At 48.2% G+C, this 25023-nt stretch overlaps 1 protein-coding gene across 3 annotated transcripts in view; it reads left to right on the forward strand.

Moving 5' to 3' along the window:
* Positions 1-2011: 2011 nt before the first annotated feature.
* PARVB (parvin beta) overlaps positions 2012-25023 on the forward strand; it is a 60933-nt gene continuing 37921 nt past the window's right edge. Inside the window, exon 1 of one of the 3 annotated variants that reach the window (XM_087766737.1) lies at positions 2012-2413. In XM_087766737.1, coding sequence (XP_087622863.1) covers positions 2299-2413 — 115 coding nt within the window. In that variant the 5' untranslated portion in view covers positions 2012-2298. Of the gene's footprint in view, positions 2414-16323; positions 16433-23523; positions 23698-25023 lie in introns of those variants that run through there. The other 2 variants (XM_087766738.1, XM_009465059.2) reach the window with 2 other exon arrangements.

A 25023-nucleotide genomic window follows, 5' to 3' on the forward strand; every position in this document is an offset into this window, starting at 1 on the left:
ACCCTCCTGTTTTGGGTTTGTATTCTGAAGCATCCTCTGTGGCTGCCGTCTCATTTAATGAAAAGACATTTTCATGAAATGCCAAGTGTCGTGCAGCTTTTCTTTTCTTGCAGTTTAGGGCAGCCCTGCCCTGTTTTGACTAGTACCATATTCTCAGCAGATACGGTGGGATAGTTGCCGGGTGCAGCGGGTCCCTTTGGCCTGTGACCGCAGGGTGAGTTACAGGCTCTCGATTGAAGTTCCCTGCTGTGCCTCAGCTGGTGGACTCCACTGCCCGCTCCTGAAATGCGTCGTTCTTCTTAAAAAGCATCTGAACTTCCCGTATCCCCTCTTCCGCCACTGACAGCAGCAATACCCCTTCTGTTCTTTGGTAACGTCTTTATAAGTGCAAAGCTGGATTAAAATGTGTCAGTCCAGTCTGGCACCTTCCTCGGAAAGCATCATCTTAAAAAAATAAAATATAATTTAAAAAAAGTTAGTCTTCACTCCTGAATATATTTAGAGTTGGATCCCCAAAGAATTAATCTCCGCTCCAATTAAGTCATCATTTCCTCCTGTATCAGGCTGCCAATTTGTGATAACCTCCCATTCACAGAAGTCTGCGCTGCCATTTGAAAGGGTCTTTCCAGCCCTCGTCATGTGTTCCCTCCACTTCCCTCCTGCTTCCCCTTTGCCCTTGGGTGACTTCATGCTCAGTCACAACGGAAAGCTGGGCAGGGTGATTTTGGTTTTGGTTTGCTGGGGGTTTTTTTTGATTAGTTACCCAAGTGCCTGTAGAAAAGCAACAAGCGGCGGGAGGTGAGGGACAAGAGTAGGTCTTCATGACAGAGGGGATTAGCTTGGGTTAAATCTCTTGTGAAACTACATGCTCAGAACACTCTCTCTGCTATCTTATGCTCTGGATGTGTCCTGCCGTGTTACTTCTGTGTCAGGTCAAGCATGAAAATCTGTGCTGTAAGCTAGCTGCGTGGACCCTGTGCCAAGCTGCGTTGATTTGAATGCGGTTCTTCGCTGGGGCAAGGGCTGCTGATGGGGAATGGCTTGCGGGAGCACAGCCAAAGGCATGTGCATGACTTTAGGTACCCTGTAGTCTCATGAGTCAATGGGACCACTTCAGGGGCTTAAAGTTAGTTATGTGCTTAAGACTTTGGAGGACCAGAGGCTAATGCTATAAACTCTTCAGGATCTGTTTTTAATGTGTATTCCACAAAGCCCTTATCATGCTCCCGAGTGCTGTAAAATGATAAATAATATGAAATTCTCTCTGTGGGATAAAACCCAACTGTCTGGTTTTGGCCATTTTTGTGTGCATACACTATGCTTACGGTGGCGGCAGTGCTCGGAGACCTGGGAGGTGGTGGCTTCCCTCTCGGAGGTGCCCGTGGGCCTCAGTACATCTGCGTCTGGCAAACACGGAGCCTACGGCCCCCTTCTCCTCAACTTTACCGCAAGGGAGATGCCAAACCCAACGGGCAACGTGCCAGGAGGAGAAGGCAGGCTAGTCTGACAGAAGAGGTGCGTGGCTGCGAAATCAGAAGGCAAATCTGAACGTAGCCAGCAAAGCAGAGCCCTGGCAAATGGCCCACGCGAAGAGTTTCCCCTCAGTGTTGTCCTCTGGTCTGGCCGTGACGGGACCCGCAGCTTTGCTCTTCTGCAGTGCTTTTTACCCACCTTCTCTCCACCCCCGTGGGCCTGGCCCAGCCGCTCCCCCTGCCTCCGCCGCTGCCTCGGCGTGGGGCGCGGGGGGCCGCAGCCCCCGGCCAGGCTGTCGCAGCTGCGGCCCCGCCGCCCCCCGGCCCCCTGCCTCGGCCGTCGCCGCACAGCCCACACGGGAACGGCACGGCTCTCCGCGGGTGAAACTTCAGTGTTTGCTTGCGGCCGGCTGGGTGCTGCTGGGCCCGGGCTCAGCCGCCGGCGGCTCCCCAGGGCGGCCACCGCCCCGCGGCCCCTCAGCGGGCGCGGGAAGACGGCGGCGGCGGCGCGGGGGGCGTCGGAGGCGGCGGGGCCGGCTCGGCGTGGCGGCCCGCCCCCGCCTCCCGCGGACTTCCAGGCCGTGGCAGGGCGCTGTGGCCGCCGGCAGCGGCTCCCAGCCCGCCCCCTGCCCTCCGTGCGGCTCCGGCTCCGGCTCGCACGCCCACCGCCTCCCCGCTGCCGGCTCTCCCCGCTCGGTCGCGGCTGGCCGGCTGATCCACCCGCTCCCGGGCTTTGTTCGGCTCCGCGGGCCGCTTCAGCCCCCGGGCAGGGCAGGGATCGGGCCGGAGTCGGGCAGGCTCCCCCGGTGAGCCCCTGGCAAAGCCGATGTCCGCCGCGCCCGTCCGATCCCCGACGCTGCGGCCCCACAGGATGAAGAAAGACGAGTCGTTCCTGGGCAAGCTAGGCGGCACCCTGGCGAGGAAGAAGAAAGCCAAGGAGGGTGAGTTCGCCCGCGCGGGGGGGAGGAAGGAAGGTGCCCCCGGCCGGCGTGACTTGCAGCCGCTTCCCGCTCCCGTCCCGTCCCGTCCCGTCCCGTCCCTCCGGGGGCAGCCGGCGGCGGGGGCGGGCGGCAGGCTGCGGGGCAGACCCCCCCTTTGTTTGGGAGCGCCGCCGGGGCAGGGGGCGGGGGGCGGGCGGTCCGCCTGCTCTCTGTCTCCGCAGCGGCTGCAGCCCCGGCGGGGAGCGGGGCCTCGCCCGCCTCAGCCCGGCGCGGGGGCGGCGGCGCGGCGGGAGGGCGCTTGGGGCGCCCCGCGGGCCCCGGGCGCCGCGGGCGGGCGTTGGGGGGCGGCTGGCAGCGGGGGGCTGCCGGGAGGTCCCGGCGCCTGGGAGCGCCCGGCGCTTCCCGCCGCAGGCCGGTGCGGGGTGGCCGCTCGTCGGGCGCGCCTCAGGGCTTGGGCGCTTGCCCCACCGCTGCCCGGCTCCCCTCTTCCTACGTCGGCCCGCAGCTGCGAAGGGAACCCCAGAACCGGCTTTCTGCTGTAAAATAAACTTCTGGTGACCAGGGAGGCTGTGGGCGTCGTTTTTTCCAGTCTGAGAGTTGAGGAAGCCACGAGGGAACGATTAAATCCACCCGTGTTTCATTCCAGGCCCGCTTCATCCATAGGCTTTATGTTGGCATAGCTACTTTTCGCGGAGTGTTTTTCATAACCAAATACATTAAGCAAAAACACCTAGCCCTCGAGCACCAGGGTTTCGCCTGGGTACGCTTACACCACAGTGTACCCAGTGTGTTCATTGGGGTGGTCGCCGCCGGCGCCAGCCGGGCAGGGCGGTGTGAGCCTCCCCCTTCAGCGCCCAGGGCCTGGAGAAGCTCCCTCAGCCCGAGCCCAGCGGAGCGGCACCCGCGTCGGGGTGCCTCGGCCCCCGCAGCCCGGATCCGCCTCGGCGCTGCACCCCTGGCACGGCCTTCTCGTGCGGGCACGTGTGCGAGGCGATCTCGGAGCGGTCTGCTTGCACCAGAGGCTGTGCGGAGATAGCACTGTTTACTCTCAAGCGATACGACTTTTTTGTTGTTGCTGTAGATAGGGAGGCGGCGTCTTGCCGCTAGACTTGATAAAGATGGTCCAGCCCTGTGTACGCAAAGCGTACCTTTCTCATGAGCGGTGTCTCCTCTGAGGGTGGCGTACTCTGTCCTCCTCTGCTTCCCCGACTGACCAAATACTGGCTTCTGCGGAGAAACTCTTCCTCCGCGTTATCCCCAGACTGCTAATGTCTGCTAGCTGGAAATCTGGGTGTCCTTGCCTTACGGTTTAATGCAATTTTGGCTTTCTGGCTGGTTAAAACTGGCCTTGGTTTTGTTTTAGTGTCTGAGGGGTGTAGGGTAGGGACGTAATTTGAGTTTCAGCCTCCTTTCAGCTCGCTGTTGAGCGAACTCGTGTTTTACCCATATCGAGTCTATTAATTGCCAGCAACATTTAGAAGGCAGCTTTTAAATATTTAAAAATAAAATACTTGGCCTCAAAACCTGGATCAAGGAAATTGCTTCCTTTTCCTTCTCTTGGCTGGTTTGGTGTGGCTTACTGGTATTTCCTTTATTACCTATTCTTAATCAAGTTTCTTCAACATGGTTCTGCTAAGGAGCAGCAGATGCGGTCGTGCCTTCCTGATGATCTCATTTGCTTGTGAAGGAAGATGGTGGAGAAAACTTATCTCCAGCGGGGGAAGCCAACCACACGCTCCAAAAGAGTGTATTTCATTCAAAGGTGACTTCTAAGCTTAAGCAGGTTGGCAGCGTCCCTTCTTAAACGAGAAATTTTGGCATCGCTGGGCGATGTTTTTGAGGTGACTGCTTTCAGCAGGGGCCACCCACTCATTTTGCTGAGTTTGTTCATTATTTTGCCGACTCTCGTGGCCGCAGTTCCTCTTGGTGCTGGAAGGGCCCATTTTGGTTCCTGCCCACGGTACTTAGTGGGGAACCGCCGCTGCGGTAATGTAAAGTGTGGTGGTCACGCTTCTGTCAGTGTGATGGGGAGGATGCTGAAACATGCGGTGCAGCTTTTTGTTCGCCTGTTCTTTCCAGTCTGAAAATGCGAAGGGAGGAAAGGCCGTCTGCAAGCCCCTGGAGCCTCCCGTTGGGTCTGACACGCGGCGGTGCTGCCGGCGGCTGAGGCCCTTGGCTGTAAGGGGAAATGGCTCATTACCCTTCTACGTTTTGCACTTTCTTTGTGGGGCAGCTCTCAAACGCAGCACTGTCCAGACCACGGCTGTGAAACTGGAGGGGGCCAAGGGCTGAGCAGTGAGGAGGTGGTGGGGTGGGGTCTGCACCAGGGGGAGAGCGGCTGGTCCGTGGCTTGTGGTAGGACCTGGGCAGCCATGGGAGCAAATGTCAGGGCTAGAAACGAAGTCTTTGTATGTGAGTGTGAAGCAGAAGTAAGTTGGAAGCTCATCTGTGTGGTGTTCCTTGAATGAGTGGGTTGACCATGCAGGAGCCGTGTGGTCAACTTTTCCTGTGTGCTTGGGAACTGCTCTGCCCTGGGGGTTTCCCTCCCTCCCTCCTTCCCTTCAGGCCGTTTCTGCTGGTTTTCTCTGAGGGGACCAGCAGAGGTCAGAGTGATCTTCCCAGAGTGAATATGGGCCTCTTCACCAACTACTCTCCACAGTAGCAAATGGAAATGTTGGCTGCTGATTTGCCACAACCAAAAATCCTTCTTGCCTCCTCTCCCTCTCGCAGCATGAAAAGCAAGCAAGCAACCCAGAGAGCTCTTTATACATACTTCTTGCTTTCGCTGCCTGTCTTTGCATCGTACCGTAAACGCGGGCCTGCTGTCACCATCTCAGCTGTATTCATATAATGACCTTTAACCTGGCCTGTGCAAGAGCTGTAATCCAGTTATATTAATCCTTTTTGTCTTTGTGCACAACTTGGGAGCCACGCAGCTCAGAGATCCTTACAATGACACTGAAAAAGCTTTTGTTGGTTACTTACGCGGTTTTCTTTTTTTTTAATCATGGGTGGCAGCTGTGTCATAAATAACCATGATGTGTGGCTGCCAACCCATAAGCAACTAAATTTAAATATTTTTTTGGCTGACTACTTTATAACATGCTGCAGTCTGTTTTTAGAGAGGTTATATTGGGAGAGGAGTGTTCATTAGTCTTATCGAGGCGGCCAGTGTAAGCTCATACCATGCCTTTATGACAGGAGGATAAATAAGGTTCCTAGGTACGCTGGTGATAGTCACTGTGGCAGTATTCAAAGTATTTACCGTAGCGTGTAAACAGCTTTGCTGCTGCTCTTGCTTTAGCAGTATGGTGTGACATAGGGCTTTGTAAGTGGGTGCCGGTAGGTGAGGTAGGGTTAAGATTTCAGGTCAAATTCATCAACGTTTTAACTCGAATTCTATAGGTGGCTTAACTGTTTGAGGAAGCCTTTGAATTTCTACCTTGAACCTCTGTTTTCCACTATTACAACTTATACTTAGGTTTCTGAGTTTTTATGGCTGAACTGACTTATTAGGCAGCCCTGACTTAAACAGCAGCTGCCGCTGTTCATGGGGGAGCCGTTTTTACCCTGGTTTCCTATGGCAGTAGGGGTGGGTGATCTCACTATCTGTTTGGCCCCTCCCTTCCTCTTCCTTCCTAGGAATATTTTTAACCCATAGTTTGGCTAAAAATGCCCCTGAGGGAGAACTGCTGGTCTTAAGGATTGTTAAATGACTGCAGATTGTGTCAAAATGGGTGACCAATGAGAACAGAAAGACCTCAGTGGAGTCCCACTGCAGGAACACCTGCAAATGAGCTCAACCCTGACGCGCCAGTAGAGAGCCCAGGTGGGAGGGACACAGCTGGAGAAAGGACACGTCTATGGGAAGAAGCACTGTGTTCTTAAATGTTATAATCCGTCATGACACACATCCTTAGGAAAGCGGGATGTGTTTGTTGCAGTGCTCGTGTGACCCCTTGGTTTATAACCACCCACCCCGCCCCCCTTAGGCTGTGTGGAAATCTGCAAAAATCTAGGTTTGCCTGATGTTTTCCACGACATGATTCTGTCTTGGTGTATCTCGGGCTTTCACGATGTGCCACATCTGTAATGTGGTTACTAAACTTCAGCACATCTGTTTCAAGAGCCCCAAAATATGCTGTAAATACCTTAGGAAACTACTGGGATGCAGGCAGGGCCCATAGCAGGACACGGTTCATAAGCTCGATGATCCCTTAGCTTCTTTTCAGACCCTGTAAAAGATACTGTTTCAGACAGTGCTGTGTTTCATCTCCCATCTGTAAAAGGAACTTTAAAAAAAAAAAATCTGCCCTTTCCTGTCGGTCAGGGTGATGTCTTTGTACTGAAATAAAGGAGGGGGTTTGCTGCAAGCTTTGCTCCTTGCCTACTTGCAAAGCTTTGTTTTCTTTTCCTCATAACAGGCTGTATGAAAGATCTGGGCAGCAGGTGTTTGGCTAAATAAACCTTCTATTACTGTATCTGTGTATGTGTGTGTATATATATAGCCTATAGGGAGGAGTCAGTGAGAGAAATACAACAGACTTAATTGCTTAGTGTTGTTTCCCAGTGACACAATTGAGGGTGGGCATAGGGGTGAGGAAACTGCTCCAGAAAAGAGCAATTTATTCTGCCTCATGAAATCAACAGGAGAGGGGGAAAGAACGCGAGAGATGACAGTGCTACAGAGGGCAGAATTACTGCAACACCAGCTGAATAATATGAAGGTTTTACACATATCAAGGGAGGTTAAAGTATTGTTCTTGGGGTCTGTGGCTCAGTGTAACAGTGAGACGGAGTGGCTGTGAAAAGTTTGCTTTTGCGTTTGCCTGCGGGCACACCAGTTTGGTAAATAGCTCGGTAGACGCGTATTTCACTAGATGGCAAGGTTTTTCTCCCAGAGAAAGGTGGCGGTTGTTGCCTCTGTCTTGCAGGGAGAAAAGCTGGAGGGTGAGGAAGTGAGGTGATTTATTCAAGGTCATCTGGCAAGGCAGTGACAAAGCCAGGGAAAGAAACTGTATTTCCTGAGTCCTCTCTGGTGCTGTGATCCTTAGGCAAAGGCACTGCATCATCTGCCCGTTTACCACAGCTCTACGTATGCTAAAACCCATCTCCAAATTGTTCAGGTGGGGCTGCTCGTACTGCCCGATGCAGTTTGGCTTTCTGGAGGGAAGAACATGAGGAAATAAGCTCAACAGCAGAATTAAATTGGAGGAAGCAGTTTCTTTATCATTCCTTTGAAAATGACGGGGCTGCTTGTGCACGTAATTGCTCTCTGGAGGGAAAAGAGGTTCAAAACCAGATCTGCTTCATTGCCTTTGTATTGATGAGCACATCTCAAGTCTGTAAGGCATGCCCTTGAACACAACAGGATAGGAGAATTGGACTTGCTTAGAAAACAGATCTTATCTTTCATTTGAATATGGTATACTGAAAATAGTTAAAATCTCTTTTTAATGCTCTGTTACGCAGTCTCCAGAGATGTATCAGTGTAAACAGACTGCAAAAAATTTAACTTCTCTGTCTCGGTGTGCTGCTCCCTTGCTTTAGCGACTGCCTAGTGGTTGCTGAGGCTTCCAACAAATGTAGCTAGCTTTAAAATGATACTGAAAGATGCCTGTTCAATAGATCCTAAAAAGTTGTAAAGCTGTAAGTAAGGCACGCTTGACTCAATCTTCATTCACTTTGCAGGTGGCACTCATGTTTGTTGTGTTATTCATGCACGGGATTTGTCCCCGTCACAACCATTCCTGGCCATTGCAGATGGTGTTTCATACTGACTGTGCCCATATATCTTACTTTATGAACTCGTAAGGGGCTACTGCTGCTGAAATATCCAAACAGAAGATGAATGGGTGCTGGTTAAGCAGAATTACTTGCTTTTTAAGAGAGTAATTTGCATATAATTATATTGAAGCTACATACCATTCCAGATATGTGTATGCATCCATAGAAAGACTGTGCAGACATATGCAAATTCACGTTCAATTTATTATCCTTTCTACTACTAATTTAAACAGAGACCTAAGTTTCCAGTTGGAACCTGTATAGCCTAATTGCTGAGTTTCTCCTGTAGGGCTCAGGCGTACTTCTGACCAGGTCTGGTGTCAGCCTTGCTTGAGCAGTGCCAGTCTAGGTTCTGACACTGTGTTCTATTCTGGCAAAAGCTGTACTGTGGATATAATTTGTGTCAATGTCTCAACTGAAATGAACTTTACCTGCACAGGAATCATCCTTTTAATAGTGTTATAACCCCCCTATTTTTCTCCTGTAACTGCAGCTAGGCTAGGGTGGTTCGCCTAACGCAGCTTTGGGTACAGTCTCTTGCTGAGACAATAGAGTTTTGAATTACAGCCGAAAGTTTTCTTCCAGACAGGATGCAGCAAGATATGCGAAATAGCTCTGTAGCTCTTCAGCAGTGGATTGGAGAAAGTAACTTGCTTTTATTTAAGAAAAACAGACATTTTAAAGTTGTTTTATTTTCAGAGTTGCAATCGTTAAAATAAGATTCATTGTAAGAACACTGTTATGTTTCATTATAACACCTTAGCAAGGTGGCTATCAACGCTTCTAATTTTCCAAAACTAGATTTCGAATTTCTTAAAAATACTAATGCAAGGATTTGGAAAGGGACTCCTTTTCTCCTTGAAGTCTACCCTTAATTAAAAGCAATTGTTCAATGATACCTGTTTTCATTTCTTCTAAAGGATTTATTAATGCTAACATCTTGGGAGAGACTTCTAGAAGTTGGTATCTGGCTGTTTCTGTTTCGAGGAGCGTCTGAGTGAGCCCTGTGAGACTTTGATGTATAGAGGGCTGCACGTGGACCTGATATGAATGGGGGGAGCTGCAAAGTCACGACTTCATGCAGAGTCTGTGCAGATGCTCTCTGCTGAAGGGTGTGAAGGGGGGATTCTTGGTCCCACTGGTGGATCTATGCAGGGAGAGCAGGCTGTGTTCTGCAATGCATTACCATAAACACATTAATCATATTAAGTGCTTGTGTTTTTAAGAGTTGTGATATTTAGATCTCTTTATTCATATAAATGCATCCTACTGATTTGCACGTCTGCAATACAGGGGTCCAGAAGATTTAGTATAGTTATGCATAACAGCGCTAAACGTCTTTTTATGTACTTCAAGAAGTGCTGCAGGCCGGCTGAGCCGAAAACAGATGAAGCTGGTGGAGTTCTCCAATGCGCTGCTTTGAGCTTTGGATCATACTTTGATGTTAGGAGATTTGAGAGATTAGCTGGCAAGCTCTTTCCATTGCGAAAGCATGTCAGAACAACTTCTTGCTAAGGGATCCAGGGTTATGTGGTCTGTGGCAAGACCAGCGCGAGGCAGAGTCCGCTAGTTGCAGGAATTGGTGTTTCAGCAGTTACAGCTTTGCTGTTCAGCTGGGAAGGAGATTTAGTGTGTGTACCTTATGCATACAAATGTCATGGACACAGCTGAGGAGATTCAAGTTTGTAGCTGTGGAAGTGCCAGTGTAGCTGGTACTTCAAACCTGCTCTTGAGGGATTTGGATGCCAAATTGCTGTTACTTTTCGAAGGGAGTCAGGTATACAAATCTCTTGGGCACCACTAGAAATCTTGTCCTGCAAATACACACCTGAGAGGTTGTCTGTGTCAGGGTTCCTGGGACATGATGTCTTGATGGGGACATGCGACCGTACAGAGACACTGACATGTATCTTAAGGAGGAGGAGTTTTCTGCTTCACCTATAACATCATCTGTTTGTGATCCTTGTCACCCTCACTGCTGCTGGTAACGCAGAAGGCTCTGTGTGTGCCTTCTTACCCTGAAGTCTTGTTCCCTTTGCAGCGTTTTCAGTCTGTCCTTGTTCTTATGCCAGTGGGGCAAGGTCTTCACTGCAGCAGCAGGTTAAGGGACAGCCCTCGGGCTCCTCACAGTCGTTTCAGGAGACCTGGAGGCCAGGAAGAAAGAAGGAAGGGGGAAGCCTTGTTTCCCAAAGGCTTCTCCTTGTGCTGACCTCTGCTCATTAGCAATCATGACTTCACCAAACCTCCAGGTTCTTTGAACTAATGGGATCTGGGTATTTTGTTGTAGAAGCCAGCTGCTTGAAAGTCAACCACGTGGCTCCAGAGAAAGATCTGACCTGTGCCAGTTTCTGGACATGACTGGTGGTATGAGCTCTGTTCTGGTCAGCTGTCATGATGTCCACATGCCTTACTCTGCACAGCCCTCTAATTGAGCTCTTCTGCATGGTGACTTTGGTAGTTGCTTACCCCCTCCCTTGTACGTCCTCTGCCTGCTCTGTGAAATGTGTTATATATGAGCATTGTCACTGATGAAGCTTAGTTTTTTTCCTCAGGGCACAGCAGAATCAACTGATGCAGTTGTCGGAGTTGTTTACTCTAACTTGCAAAGTATGCATGCCTGCAGCAGATTTTCCCCGGGCTCTGTATGGGGTACGTGGACTGGCCCTTGCTTTATGTGCCGTCCTGGTGGCTGCGGTGTACCTGCTTCTTCTTGTTGTCGTAGGCTGCATTGGCACGTCTCACCCTGGGCTGAGGGGTGAGCAGTGGAGGGAAGCGTGGCATGCCTTGTGGTGAGAAGGAGGGAAGTGGAAGGGAAGGAGGGGCAGGGTGAGCAGTGGGAGAGCCCCGCTTTTCAGGGGGCTCTTCTAGGCTGCCCTCAAGAGGAGCGCTGGATCCTGAGACCTTTGCTGCAGGACAGGCTGCTGGGTGGTGGTACATGCCGTCCCCACCATCGCAGGAGGGGCTGTATGTGGGGGATCTAAACCAGCAGTTCTTCCGTGGGTGACAGTGACCCCTGTTTATCTTTGGGGGTGGGCTGAGCATGGAGGGGAAGTGGGAACAGGAACCTCTGTGTTGCGCAACTCATAGGTCAGTGGCCAAGTGATCTCTCCAGGGTGAAGCGTATTCTGCTCAGGTACAGATTTCCTAATTTGTACTCTTCTGTTGGCCAAGTAGAAAGCTGCAACCCAAAATTCGTGACTTCTGTTGTGTATGTCTAGTTTAGCTGGAAAAGTATTATGGCTAACATATGTTGTTTCAGGGTTTTGTAATTTGAATCCGGTTTAGTCTTGCTCTGAAAACCAGATGTGGGGAGAACATGCACACCTGGCAGCATGTGCTGGCTGAGAGCAGTGGCTCCATACTCTTCAGGCCATTAAATCACTGTCACTTCCTCATGGAGGAAGATACATCCGCACAATGAAGCTTCTAATTATAAATCCTATACACACAATTTGTTTCCATGCACCCGCTGCAGACCCCTCTCCAGAGCCCTTAGGCTGAGAGAGGAGGCCATGGGACGGGATTATGGTTTTGGCTTTGCTAGTGGCGAGCAACAGGATCTTTGGGAATTCAGTTTTGCCTCTCAGTGATTGTTTCTCCAAGTTAAAAAAGGCTTCTTTATAATCCCCGAGACCTGTCTGGCGATCAGATATAAACTCTTATAAAATCTCTTTTCAATGTATACTGCATTTTGGTTATAAAACGAGCAAGCTGTTCTGGCTCCTGGAATTCTGGTTCTGTCTTTAATACTTCTTTCATTGCGTGGTTGAACCATAATGAAATCCACTGAAAAAAGAAATAGTGTATTTTCTTTTATGGCTGCCATATGGCCTTATTGCTAATTTTTAATTAGCTGAGATGGTTGCTTACACAATTTATTTGGAATAAGGAAAGAGACTGTGAGAGCTGGATGAGGAGGAGAGCTATTCTGATGTCTGTATAGAGGCACGGTGTCTTTTTTTACTGTCTTTAAATAGAAAAATGTGTAAACCTCAGAAAGTGTCTTGCCACTAGGTCTGTTTGGCAGATGTATGCATGTGTGCTATTAAACAGATGCAGGCACTTCTGTCATTTTAAAATAGAATAGTGTTGTTTGCTTTCTGGCTTGCCTAGTCCAGCAGATGGATTTAGAGGCATCGCAAAATTCACAGGATTTTCTTCCCAAATGGTAGAATAGGAGAAAGTACCAGGACATCCAGGCTTGCATTTTCTACTTAATATTCCTCCTCAGGAACAGGGTTATAAAATTGTCCCTCGGGATTACTGTTTGCCTTCTTCCCTGTGTATGGCTCCCAGTATTGTTACAGTGAATTGGTTCCATTAGAAAATTAAGCAGGCCGCAAGAATGCTAACACTATAGATATGTCTTGGATCTGTACTGAATTTGGTCTGACAGGGATCTTGACTCTCTAATTAGGTAGTTAAGTAAGCATGTATAATGGAGCCCTATCATTGCGAAACTGGATTTTAATTGGGCGCAGGATGTCATGCTCCAAATGGTCCTGCTGTGCCGGGAGCAAACCAGATCTGCTGCCCGTATAGCAGATCTGATGCTGTCTGCCACACAAACTGCTAGGGTTTCTTTTGCATGTGGAAGGGGAGAAGCAGTCATGATGGACGTCATCTAATGTGGCAATAGTCCAGCTTCAAGCTGGACCTTGGCAGGTCCTTCCAAGCAACATTTCTCTGATTCTGTGGAGCTGGGTTTTTTGAGGGTACCTCGTCAGGGAGAGAGACAGATGGTAATGGGAAGGGAAGAGGGACTGGCCTTAGTATCCGCTCTCTGCTGTGTGGTTGAAGGAGAAAGGTATATATTTGTTTCCATGATGTGTCCGGGATAACTGGGTGCTTGTGAGTTTTTTCCTCTGACTGCTCACACAGATTCAGACTAATAGTTTCCCTCTTGACCACTTACGATGTGCTTAATTAGACTGCTGTCTTGAAATTGCCCACTTCTACTGCAGCACTGCAGCTGTACCTGCATTAACACAGTGAGGGGCCATAGTTTAAATCATCACTGTGGATCCTCAGTATCATTTAGCTTCATATCATTTAGTTTAAAAAACTAAACTGTGGTGGCTCTTGCTCTGCTGACTATCAGTAGTAAGAGCAATAAGAAGGCTGGGGAGCTATGCTTGACCAAGCCATGACTCTGACATTTAAGGTGTTTGTTTTATACAGTCTTTCCAACTGTATATTTCTGATCCCTTAATTCCTGTCATTTACATGTTAACAAACAGATCACAGGTACCAACATTTGCCAAGCTAGTTCAGCACCTGGTAAAAAGCCTTTCTCTGTCAGCTCTTTAAGCAACGGGGAACACGCGTGGATTTTCTTTTCTGTGGACGAACCGGTAAAACAAATCGTAATTTTTAGTGAGTGACTTTTCTTCCCATGGATGGTGTTACATGCAGATGCTGTACCACCCAGGATCTTGGTAGAAGGCATCCTCACCGCGTTGCTTCATTTGCTAAACAACTGTGCTGTTGATCCAGTGGTTGGTAAGGGGTTTCTCCAGGAATGCAAACACAATTACTTTGAAACTGTCTGAGCTGGCGGGTTCCACTTTTGTACTGAAGGCAGAGGAGATGGGCACTGTTGTTGCAGGGAGGCTGAGTAATTTGGTGTGTCGCAGCGTAGCTGGCCAGATGATTCTGTGGAGCCGTATTGGGAGTGTGAAAGATTTCATATCTATTACATTGGAAGAGTAAAACCAAAGTAACTAATCCCCATGCAAGAAAAGGGGGAAAAAGATCCTCATGGCTGCCTGTGGCACTGCCCCCATGTTGTGTGATCTGTCTCATGGTCTATCCTGGGCTGTGTCCTGTTTAACATCTTCATCGATGACCTGGAGGAGGTGATGGAGTGCACGCTCGTCCAGTTTGCAGATGACACCAAACTGGGTGACCAGCTGATACACTTGAGGGCAGGGCTGCCATTCAGGGAGGAGAAATGGGCTGACAGGAACCTTCTGAAATCCAGCAAGAACAAGTGAAAAGTCCTGCAGTCGGGAAGGAAGAGCCCCCTGCAATGATATGAGCTGGATGCTGCCTGCCTGGGGAGCAGCTCTGCTGGAAAGGCCTGGGGGCCCTGGTGGGCAGCGAGCTGACCAACAATATCCTGGGCTATATTAACAGAAGCACAGCCAGTAGATTGAGCAAAGTGATTGTCCCCCTCTACTCAGCACTCCTTGGATCCCAGCTGATACACTGTGTCCCGTTTTGGCTCCTCAGTACAGGAAAGACATGGCTAAACTGGAGCACCTTCAGCAGTGGGCCACCAGGATGGCAGCTGGAGCACTTGTCCTGTGAGGAGAGCTGAGGGAGCTGGGCTCGTTCAGCCTGTGGAAGAGTCTGCTTCAGGGAGATTTTTAATAAGCAGTCTGTTGATACCTATGAGGAGATTATTGAGAAGGTGGAGCCAGGTTCTCCACCATTGTGCATAGCAGAGGAGAGAGACAACCGGTATAAACTGAAACGAATGAGGTTCAATCTGGACAAAAGGAGAAACTTTTTCATGCTGGAAACTATGAAGCAGTAGGACAGGATGCCTAGAGAGTCTGTGCAGCCTCTGTTCTTGGAGATTTTAAGATGTGACATGATAAAGCCCTGAGCAACCTGGTGTGATCTCGGAGCTGACCCTGCTTTGAGGAGGAGGTTCAGCTAGAGACCTCCTGAGGTCCTTTCCACCCTGAATTATCCAATGATCTTACGCGGCTCCCTGGCAGCTTAGACCCTTCAAAGGCTGGAGTATGGACATTTCTTAAACAGTGTGAAGTCTGTGGATTAATGATTTATGAGCACGTGAATACAAGGGTGTGCAGTGGAACTATGCTTCTCATCAGGGTCCTTTTACTGGTTTTGCACTGAGGTACTAGTAAGAGTACAATTTTTTTTTCTGTTTTTTTTTTTTTTTTCCTGTCTAACCTTTTAGTGAGGAGGAAAGCAGGGATTTCACTGGGCTGCTGCTCCGGCTGCTTCTTTAGCGAGGGTGAGTCCGAGAGGCTGTGTAGTTAGAAAGCTATTCTGGGACTGACCAGTAGCCGAACTTGAAAGTCTTTAAGATGTCTAGTCCCTCTGAAACACCACCTTATCTAGCTCATAGGACCTGGTATTATCAGTGCAAAGGCTTTAAAAGAGACCACAGAAAGCTATAACTGCAAATTGTATAAAACCTTGGTGTGCTAAGTAAACAAATAGTAGCAGTTGCAGGTCTTTTTGATACTTGGTGAAATGTGACGTTTTCTTGTGCTTTGGACTTGTTTAGATTTGGTTCTTGGGCTGGCTGTTGTTTCATGATTGCATTTTGTTATCCCTTGAGGGCTGTGTTTGGGAGACTGGGCTGGAATGGCAATTGGAGGCCTGGGCTCCACTCTGTCTGCATGGTCTTCTGTCACTGTTAGGACACGGTGGTGTCTATTTCTTACTTAAACCTGGCAGAGTTAAACATCTGAATGCTTTTATGGCAGCTACTATCTTCACTGTACCTTCCCCTCGTGGACTGGCTTTTATCTGACCGTGGGCTCCGAGTTCCAGACTTTCTTTTACTGTGAGGTCTGTAGTGCTTATCACTGAAGTGCTTGTCTTGGCAGGCTCCTCTGGTGCTCAGAGCAACAAGTAAATTAATTTTCCACATATGACTTGTCTGGAAACCATTGAGAAAACGTCTTTGTATTTTGCAGCGTCTGCTTGTGTAGTGAGATATTTCAGTTCATTTTCAATACGCTGCTTTACTGCCCTGGATGCAGGTAGGACACAGGAAAGGTAGGGCTGGGCATGAGGAAACTTACTATATGGTACTCTGAAAACTGTGTGTTGAGTGTTTAGGTTAAAGCTTCTAGTCTGGAGCACTGCCTGTCCCTCCATTGGTCCTGTGCTCTGTTGAACTGAAAACCAGTATTTACTAGAAAACACTCAACACGTGTGTTGCAAACAGTTACTATATATGAGTGTTTTTCAGGGTTTTCCTTGTCTTTCTGGGTGACATTTGGGCAACTCCAGCGCTTAGGCATGTGCACTTTTTGTGGTTTGCAGGGTCCTTTATCTCAGCTTATTCTTCCTGTAGAATAATGTTGTACAAACAAAAAAGTTGCTTTTTTTGAATTGCAAGTCATAGCTGTAGCCTCCTTTCCATTTGCGTGAAGTTGGTTTCTTGAGCTCTGTACTGTCAGCTGGAGAAGACGGTGCCTTTCTGTTACTTCTCATGCTCACCTGCCATCACTGCCTTCAGAAGTGAGTCTGTTTTTCTGTGCTTCTCTTGGCATGTTCAGAAGAATAAGCAAGGTCAAACGTTTTCATGTTTGCACAGTAGACTACTTTTGGTGGTGGTTGTTAACCTCTTCATGCCTTTGGAAAGGGGGGTGAAGGATATGGGGAAAGCAGTAAGCTGAGGCTGGTAAAACTGCTTAGGCTATTAATTAACTGAGGGGATTTCATTCGGGTACCTACAAATGAAGTGTCAAACCATGAGAAGGAAGGGGAAAGAAGTTGGTGGAGGGATGGAAACGAGCTCAGGTGTAAAATGTGTTACCACAAGCCGCAGTAGTGACTTTTTTGATGCCGGGTGTTCTGCTTGATAAAGTTTGCACAGTTAAGATTTGTATGTGGGATCAGCGATAGAGCTTGTAGGAGGCAGTAAACTGAAGTGCTGTTTTCTCCTTGATTTCTTCACGATGGAGAAGGCAAGAATTGAATGAATGGACTAGGCATCTCTATTCCAGAGTAATGCTATTAGCTCTGCTTCTGACAGCTTCTGCTGTCTCTCCCTTGGTGATTTGCTTTGGCCAGACCCATCAAACATGGGTACCTTAAGTAGTGAGCTGATTCTGGTTTCTGGAGTTGCTTTTGGTTAAAGGAGTCTTGTCGGTGCTTGGCATCTTGTGGAAATCAGCCTGCTTTGTTGGGTTCTCAGACTGAGTTCCTAGACTGTGAACGTGCTGTTCCTACCTGCTCGTGCCCATCACTTTGGTTGTAGGAGTACACAGAAGCCTTGAAGAGTACTAAGCACTATATAGCAGAATACAGTATTTCATGGAGAATTGATGGCAGGAAATTTAAAATGCCTTGTGGGTTTCCTACTGGGAGCGGATACAGGCCAGAAGTTTCCTTCAGTCCTTTCCTCTTCTTATCAGACTTTCTCTTTTTCTCTCGTCTCATCAGGCGGATTTGACTCCATATTCTTCTTTCAGGTGGAAGTTGTCCTCGTGCTCATGTGGTGTGCTTGGGAGAACATAATCCTCCACCATTGCTTCGTGGGAAGAAATGACCTTTCGTATGTTGTGATGCACTTGTAACTGGGGGAGGCTGAGAAAGTCCGTTTTCCCTGTTTTCAGGGAGAATTTGTGTGCAGAGGGAGGAGTGTAGCTTTCCCTAGTTGCTTTTAGGTTCCTTTCAAGCTGCAGTTCTTGCCTGTGATGTTTGAGGCAGCAGCCTGGCTTTTCCTTGTCAAAAACCTCTGGGGTTGAAGCCACCTGTTCACAAGTTCAGGACACAAGTGCCAAAGGTATGCCCACTTCATGTCCTGGAGTGTAGAAGCTGTATAGCTTTGGTGTGTATTACGTTAGTGCTTAGGAGAGCTGGGTAAGGGGTAGATGCTTTAGAGACTGTTTTATTTTTGCTTTAGAAATAAAATACCCACATGAGGGCCTGGGACCCTCTTTACGTGAAACATTTTCACATTTATTAACAAGTCTGTGCAAAAGCTAGTGCGAGGGGCAGGAAGCGGGTGAGAAAAATCTCATGTCCGTGAAATGAATAGGTGCACGATGTTAAGTTGTGGGGTCCTGCTCCCAGCCAGGTGCTGGTTCCAGACCTCAGAGCGCACACAGGGTCTAAGTGACACCGAGCTGTATCAGCCAGCGTAGCGTGCGTCCTGAGAATGCTGCAGCACGTGACGAGTAACGAATGCAGCTTGTTGACCTCTCCTTGCTCATCTGCGTGAAGGGGAGTGTTGCTCCGTTCTGGCCAGGGAGGACAAAATGTCAGAACTGTTTGCTGGGAGTTGCTTAGAAATAGACTTGCACCTCTCAGGCATGAGGAAATGTGATTAAAAAAACATGCCATTTTCAAAGCTGTGGGATTGCTGCTGTAAGGTTAATGTAGGGAGACAGAAGCAGAGCTGACAAGGTCAGTGTGTCGGCTCAGTGTCCTACTGGGTGGCTTTTTCCATACTTGAAAACCTTGCTTTTGTAGGTCTAATTTTGTAAATACTTTAAAACACCATTCTTCTACACACTCTTATTTCTGCTCGCTTTTTTTGGGTTTTTTTTGTGGGTTTTTTTGGCCAGCATTAGTGTTTGTGTGTCTACACAGTGAAAATTAACTTTATATTTTTTTTACTTTCTTATCTGGTTAGTTTTCAGTCACGCTGTGTCCCTGCTCTGTGCCATAATGTGGCTTCTGCAACCGCAAGTGCCAGCAAAAGGGAAGTGGTGAGTGGCAGCCTAGGGATGGAGGCAAAGTCTGGAGTGCCCCTTTGCTCACAGCATGGATGCCTGCCTGGTAAAGACAGCTACGTGACTTAAGCTTAAGATAATAATTAAAGAAACAAGAAACAGGGACTTACAGCAAAATGATGAATCCCAAGTTTGACTTTTAGTTTTAGCTCCGTAGCTCTGTCAGCTTCTGTCAAAGTCTGCATCTTGCTTTTCTGCCTTGCAGAACATATTTTGAAGGATTCCTATTTAAGTATTTAGTAAATGGGTGTTAGACCTGTTGATAAGCTGAGTACAAAGGGACTAAACCAGCCGGGGAGCCAAATGCTGTGATGAATTCTGGCTTGGTGCTTCAGTAGCTGGGAGGCTTGAATGGCATCAGTACAACTGCTGGAAAGAAGACCCGAATGTTAAATACAGTGGCTCTGTGTTGGTACTGTGGGCTCATCTTGGCTTTTATCACTGCCTATTTATGCCCAGGCAGCTGCGGGTCAGCTCCGGCTTTGTCAGTTGTTACCAGAGCCAGATTAATACCGGAGAGCGGGATCTATCTGTTCGGTTATGTCAGCAGTGGTGGCCAGTCCTGCTTTGCTGGCTGTCGTGTTGTCCACGGCTGCCCAGCACAGGCAGTGGCTGGGTGAGAGCAGGATCCTCCTCCCTCCTTGGCAGCACCAGCGCTGCATTCGCAGGGCTCTGCAGGGAGCTGGGGTGGAAAACTGGTTCAGCACACAGCAACTTAATTTCATAGGATTCAGCTTTTTTGCTAAACTGAAGTGGGCCACGTAACTGGCTAAAGATCTGCCTGCTTAGTAATTACAGAGTCTCATTTTGTTTGATTTGGTGTTTGGTTGCCAGTGCTGGTCATGTTGAAAGCCGCTCGCGGCCGCTGCGGTCTGTTTAGCGCTCCTCTCTCCCAGGCTGCTGCTTCTCTGCCTGTTCCCGTTCTGCCTCAAGGCAGCCTTCCTCTTCTCAGGAGGGCTGGTATGTGTGCAGGGCTTGGCCAGGATGGCTGTAGCAGGGTTAATATATTGGCTATCTTGACACAGGTGTCATCCACCAAAAAATGCAAATTCTTTTTTCACCAAAATTTAAAAGAAACCTGGACAACTTGATAGAGAAGAATTTTCATGGGAGAAAAACTGAAAGCAGAATTTCACCCTCATAAACAAAACAAAACCCCAGCTTCTCATAAATGTTTCTCATTGGTATTGGATATGCTGCTACCATGCTAGATACATGCTTTACTCCTGGCAAAAGTAAAGGGGAGATCTTTGTTCTGGCAGTCACAGAATAGACCGCTCATCTGTGTAAGCTTAACACATCCGTCATATAAGCAAGCGTGGCCTGCTCTTTGCAACTACACAAAAGGATTATTACAGTCCTTTCCTAAAAATTGTCTTTAGCTTTACTCTTCCCTTTTTTTAGGTCTTTCCATTTCTTTAAGTGACAGAGCCTGGCTGTTGTGAGTGCCTTCTCTGCCTACCGAGGCATATAAATAATTTCCTTTATTACCACAGTTCTGCTTTGAATGCAGTCCCTTGATACAGTCCTTTATGTGCATTTGATCAAGTCTTTGCCTTTGATCTGCCTGTGATTATTAATTCTCTATTATAATTAATGGAGGCTTTGTCTTTCTCTTGCAGTCTCTATCAAAAGATCTCGGAGTCTTTTGTAAATGTTAAGCGATTAGTAATGCAGTAGCAGACTGGTGAGTTGTGTGTGTGGCTTGTCTCTAGAAAAGAGACAAAGAGTCTCAGTGTATCAGCATGCACTACGTTTGGGGCTGGTTTGAAATCTTTTAGTACAAGTTTTTCTTGGAAAATACCAGTTTTTGTAAAACTTTTTATTTTTTTAGTGTTCCTAGAAGGCTTGCAGTTTTGAGGACGACTTTTTATGAAAGAGTTTTAGGTGTCAGATGGAAATTCTGCGTGTGTTGGTCTGTGATAGGCAAACAGAGGAGCAGGTTAAGAGACAGACATTGCAGGGTCTTTACCCGCCAGGGACCTGTTGCCTTCTGGTCTGACACCGCATGTGGGAAGTGGGAGCCCCAGCAGATGCTTGATCTTTTATGCAAGGGTTGGCTGCTTCATCAGGGCGATTTGTCCCATGGCCGCGTCTCACCTGAGGTGTGAGTGAATGAGGGTTGTGTCACTGGTCTGAATGGGGTAGAAATGGTCTTGAATACGGACCTCCTATTTTGCATGTGACTATCTCAACTCTTAGGATATGAGTTGCAGGCAGGTGAGTCACTGTCTGAAAAAGTGCAGCTGGTTGCGGTTTTCCCTCTGGGAAGAGCAAGGAAACTTGGAAAGCAGTAAGACGGGGGCAGGAAAAGAGCTTCCCGTGCAGTTCGCGTTACATGGTTATTGCACGTTTCCCTTCTGTGTGCTGCTCCGACCAAAGAGGATGACAAAGTTACTTGAACAAATCATCTGTAATGGAGCCAAGGGTAACAAACCAGTCTAATAGCTTCCAGAGTTAGGGTTTAATCATGAGATGAAAGTACATTGTGTAAAAGTTGTGGTCAAGCAGTGCTGCAGAGCCAGCTCGGCACTGGTTGAATGCAAAGTAGAGCACTGTATCCAGAAACCCGTGATTAGCGTCACGGCAGCTGCTGTCTGCGGGGTGGGATTCAGCTTTGCAGTCAGAAATAACTAGAGCTAAAATTAAGTAGCATTTACCGTCTGATTTTGTAAGAGTCAGAGGCTTGCGGTCAATTTTTTAATAACAAGGCAGTGAATGGTAGACTTATGAGGTGAACTGTGCTATTGTTGATATCTTTTAAAATTACACTAAAATTATTAAGAGTGAAGGTGGAAAGGATCAAATTGTTGACATCAGCTTGTTCTTTCTTATAAAAAGGAGAAAGCGGGGACTTTTCTTCTTTTTATAGTGCTCCTGCTGACTTTAAAGGCCATTTTCTGACTTGTGAGAAATCCTTGACAGCTCTGGTGGCACTTCCAACTTTCTGCAGCTAATTGCTCCTGTTCTGTGCAGTTTGCGTGTAATCCCATGTGCCGAGACAGCCTGCCTGGCTTACAGATGTAGTGCTGTATAGCATGTGTGTATGCGATCCACTCATTACATTAATTTGTTCGAAAGGCCAGCACAGCTTCTAATGTGACTAAATCATGTTGACTGCTGACACTGCCAGGAGATTGTTAAAACATCGGAGGGCTGCCAGGAACCCTTGCTGCTTTCCTGGGGACTGGTAGAGAAGTGACCTTTTACTCGTGAATTTAAATTTCTGGTTCAGGGAAATACTCAGGGTTTTTGCTGAATGCTTTGGCCACTTGCCTCTCCCTTGTTACATTTGGATTTTGCTAATGCTGGCTGAAGCGGTTCAGAGGACTAGTGCTGCCTGTTAATTAAGGATCTGCTCAGAGAGGAGATTTCCAGCCAGAAGGGAGGGAGGCTATAGCAGACATCTGGGAGAAATTGTGGCTAATTCTGCCAGATACCTTTCCAAGGCATCATCTTTCTGTGCCTGTAGTTACACCTGACTTATCCTGTGTAAGTTCACAGCTGAGTCATTTAGACTATCAGCAAGTTTTATGTTAAGGCTGTAAACATTTAGCAGAGTCACACAGTTGTGGGTCAAGGTGGGGGCAAACTCTTTTCGTGGGCAGGAGAGTGTTCCCTGGATGCTGGGGCTGCTCATACGAGTTCTGCTGGCACATCCGAGGGAGACCTCTGCCCTGGCGTGGTGTGGCGTGGCGTGGTGTGCCGGCGGGAGCGAACAGCCTGGCCCAGGGCAACAGATACAGGAAAGGTTCTGCTGGGGACCAGCCTGGACTAAGTGATGCTACTCCAGCCTGTACTCAGTTTCCTCCCCCTTCCTGTCTTCCCCTGCTGCAGGTTTCCTCTGGCTGCTCTGTGAAATGAAATGATCAGGCTTTAGAGAAAGATATTTTACATAGATCTCATTTAGAGAGCAAAGAACTATGCCAACACAACAGGGGAAGATGTTGCCTGTGGGGAAGGAAGGGAAGAAGAAGGGGACCTGTGAACGGGCAGGTGGAGAGCAGGCAAGGGGCAGTAATACCTCATGTGGGCCCTACCATGATTATAACCTGTTGTCCAAGCGCAGCTCTGCTCTACCAGTAAAATGCCCTCTTGCGTGGATGGCTTGTCAGTGGAAGGATCTGGTATAAATCTTACAGCAAAGCCACTGTTGCTGATACCGAGTTGAGGAGGTTGACGTTTGCCAATCGATTAATATCCAAAATCTTTTACAGTACCTTTGGGTTTGTGAAATCATGGGCTGAAAGCTGTTCTTTGTTGTAAATTTGCATTAAAACACCTATCAGGTTCTTCTCAGAAATGTACCTGTTCCTCCATCCTGATTATTATTGTAACTGTCTCCACTCGCTTGTTTGTGGGTTCTCTGTTTTTTTCCCAGCGTTGTGGCTCGGTTTCCTTTTCCTGCTTCTGTTGCTTTGCTCAACAGTGATAAGTGAATACTGGGGGCAGCGAGCAGGGAAAAAGTTCTCAGCATTTGTTGAAGCGCAGCGTGAAAGGGTTCTGGAGTGCAGCAGATGTTGGGAATACCCTGGCAAATTTGTGTGCCTGAGCGCAATTGCTTCTCTGCATGCTGGCTGTTGCTCTGTGAACCCGTGCGTTCCTGGGGCAAGCTGTCGTGGTGGGGAACCCGACTGTGCTTTGGCCAGAGGGTGGAGATGACCTTCTCAGGAAGCTTCTTGTGGAGAAAATGCCATCTTTGAGGTGCCTGCTCTTAGGCGGCCCACAGCAGGCCAGGGGAGGCACTTGGCTATCTGCAGAAGCGGCAAGGATAGGGAAGGATTCCTGGCTGGGAGTCTGTGGCCAAGTGCTGTGTCCTCCCTCCCAGCCCCCCCACCTAGCAGCTGGGAGGCTATCTTAGTGCCTCCTCCTGTGTCACCATGCCCGAATTAACGTAGGTTTGTCAGTCCCGAGGTGGCAGCCCCTCATCCAGTTGCTGCTGCTCCTTCAGCATTCAGACGTCCCATACGGTTCATCTGCGACCTGTTTGTGCTGCTGGGGCCAGGATGGCAGGGCTCCTGTGTAAAAGGCGCAAAAAAGGAGGTAGGAAACATTAGGTTTGTAGCAAGAGTCTCTTCCTAAGCTGTCTGCTTCGGAGCTGGTGTACGGGCTCTCGGTAAGCAGGGCTCTCCCTGGCCAGCAGGCTTTGGGAGGCTTTCTGCTGACATAGCTGTGCTTTGCCAGTAGCAGTAGGAGAGGATGTTTTGGTCCTGCGTGATCTGGCCCAGCCGCACTGGATCTGAAGGCAAGTGTAAGGATTTTATGTGGCTCTTCATATCATGAGGGATGGGGGCTTAATACACAAATTCGTATTAATGTTTTCTTTCGGTTTAGTAAATTGCTCAGAAACAAGGTATCGTTGTTAGGAAGAATGGGGATCATTTTTATATTAAAAGAAAAAAAAAAGCAAGTCTATCATCTTAATTGACCTTTTGGGAATAAAACTAGTTTAGCTGCATTTAAAAGTATTCTGGCTTGAAATGTATGCAGCATTTTGTTTATATAGCATACACTGAAGACAGTACCATGTATTCACTGCCCAGAGGAACTTAGCAGCTCTCTTCTGCGTTTGCAGAGCATTAGGAACAGCGATGCCCTGACCTTATTGAACGCTTGGCATTCCCAGCATGACAGCAATGCTATAATAATGAAAAGAGAGTTACATCTAGAAACAAGGCTGGTACTTCTAAAAGGAGTCTTTTTTTAAGTGGAATTTGGGCATTTATACTCCTAGCAGGGTTTTAAAAATCTTACTTGTAATGTCCGGTTTCCGCACGATTTTTCTTGTGCCTCCTGGTGGCTGTGTTCCTATGGGCATCACAGTGTAGGAGCTGCTGGGGTGAGAAGGCTCTAGTAGGCGTAATGCAAACAGGGCTGGGTAAGGCACGCTGTTAGAGCTGTTTTGGTCTGTTGCGTGAGGCCTCTTAGTGCCCTGACTTTTGTTTGGAGAGTTTTCCAAGAAAATGAGAATGAGTGCAGAAAAAGGGGTAATTAAGAGTTTCTTTAATAACGACATTTATTCAGGAGGTTAAATCTCAGGCTGCAGGCATTGTATTCTGTTCGCAGTCGAGAACGCTGCTCTCTTCCCTCCCCTTTGCAGAAGGTACACAATACAGACAGCAAGCTGTGCTTACTGCTGGCAGCCCCCCTTCCCCCAGGCTTTGTGCCGTGTTAGCTCTAACCAGCTGCTCTAACATGGTTCATAAGCCATAAGGTCTCAAAATATGAGACTGTTGTTTGTTGCTTGCATAACATAAGAACAGCATTTCATAATTGAGGATTTTAGTCATGTTCAATATCATGCTGTGAACCAGAATTAGCTAGTGTCTTGGAACTGCAATTAAGAGATGTGGTAACTTGTGTTAAGCA

Source organism: Nipponia nippon, unplaced genomic scaffold, assembly GCF_047370975.1.
Source record: "Nipponia nippon isolate SJK-2023a ecotype South Korea unplaced genomic scaffold, ASM4737097v1 scaffold_3, whole genome shotgun sequence".
Taxonomy (NCBI): Eukaryota; Metazoa; Chordata; class Aves; order Pelecaniformes; family Threskiornithidae; genus Nipponia; species Nipponia nippon.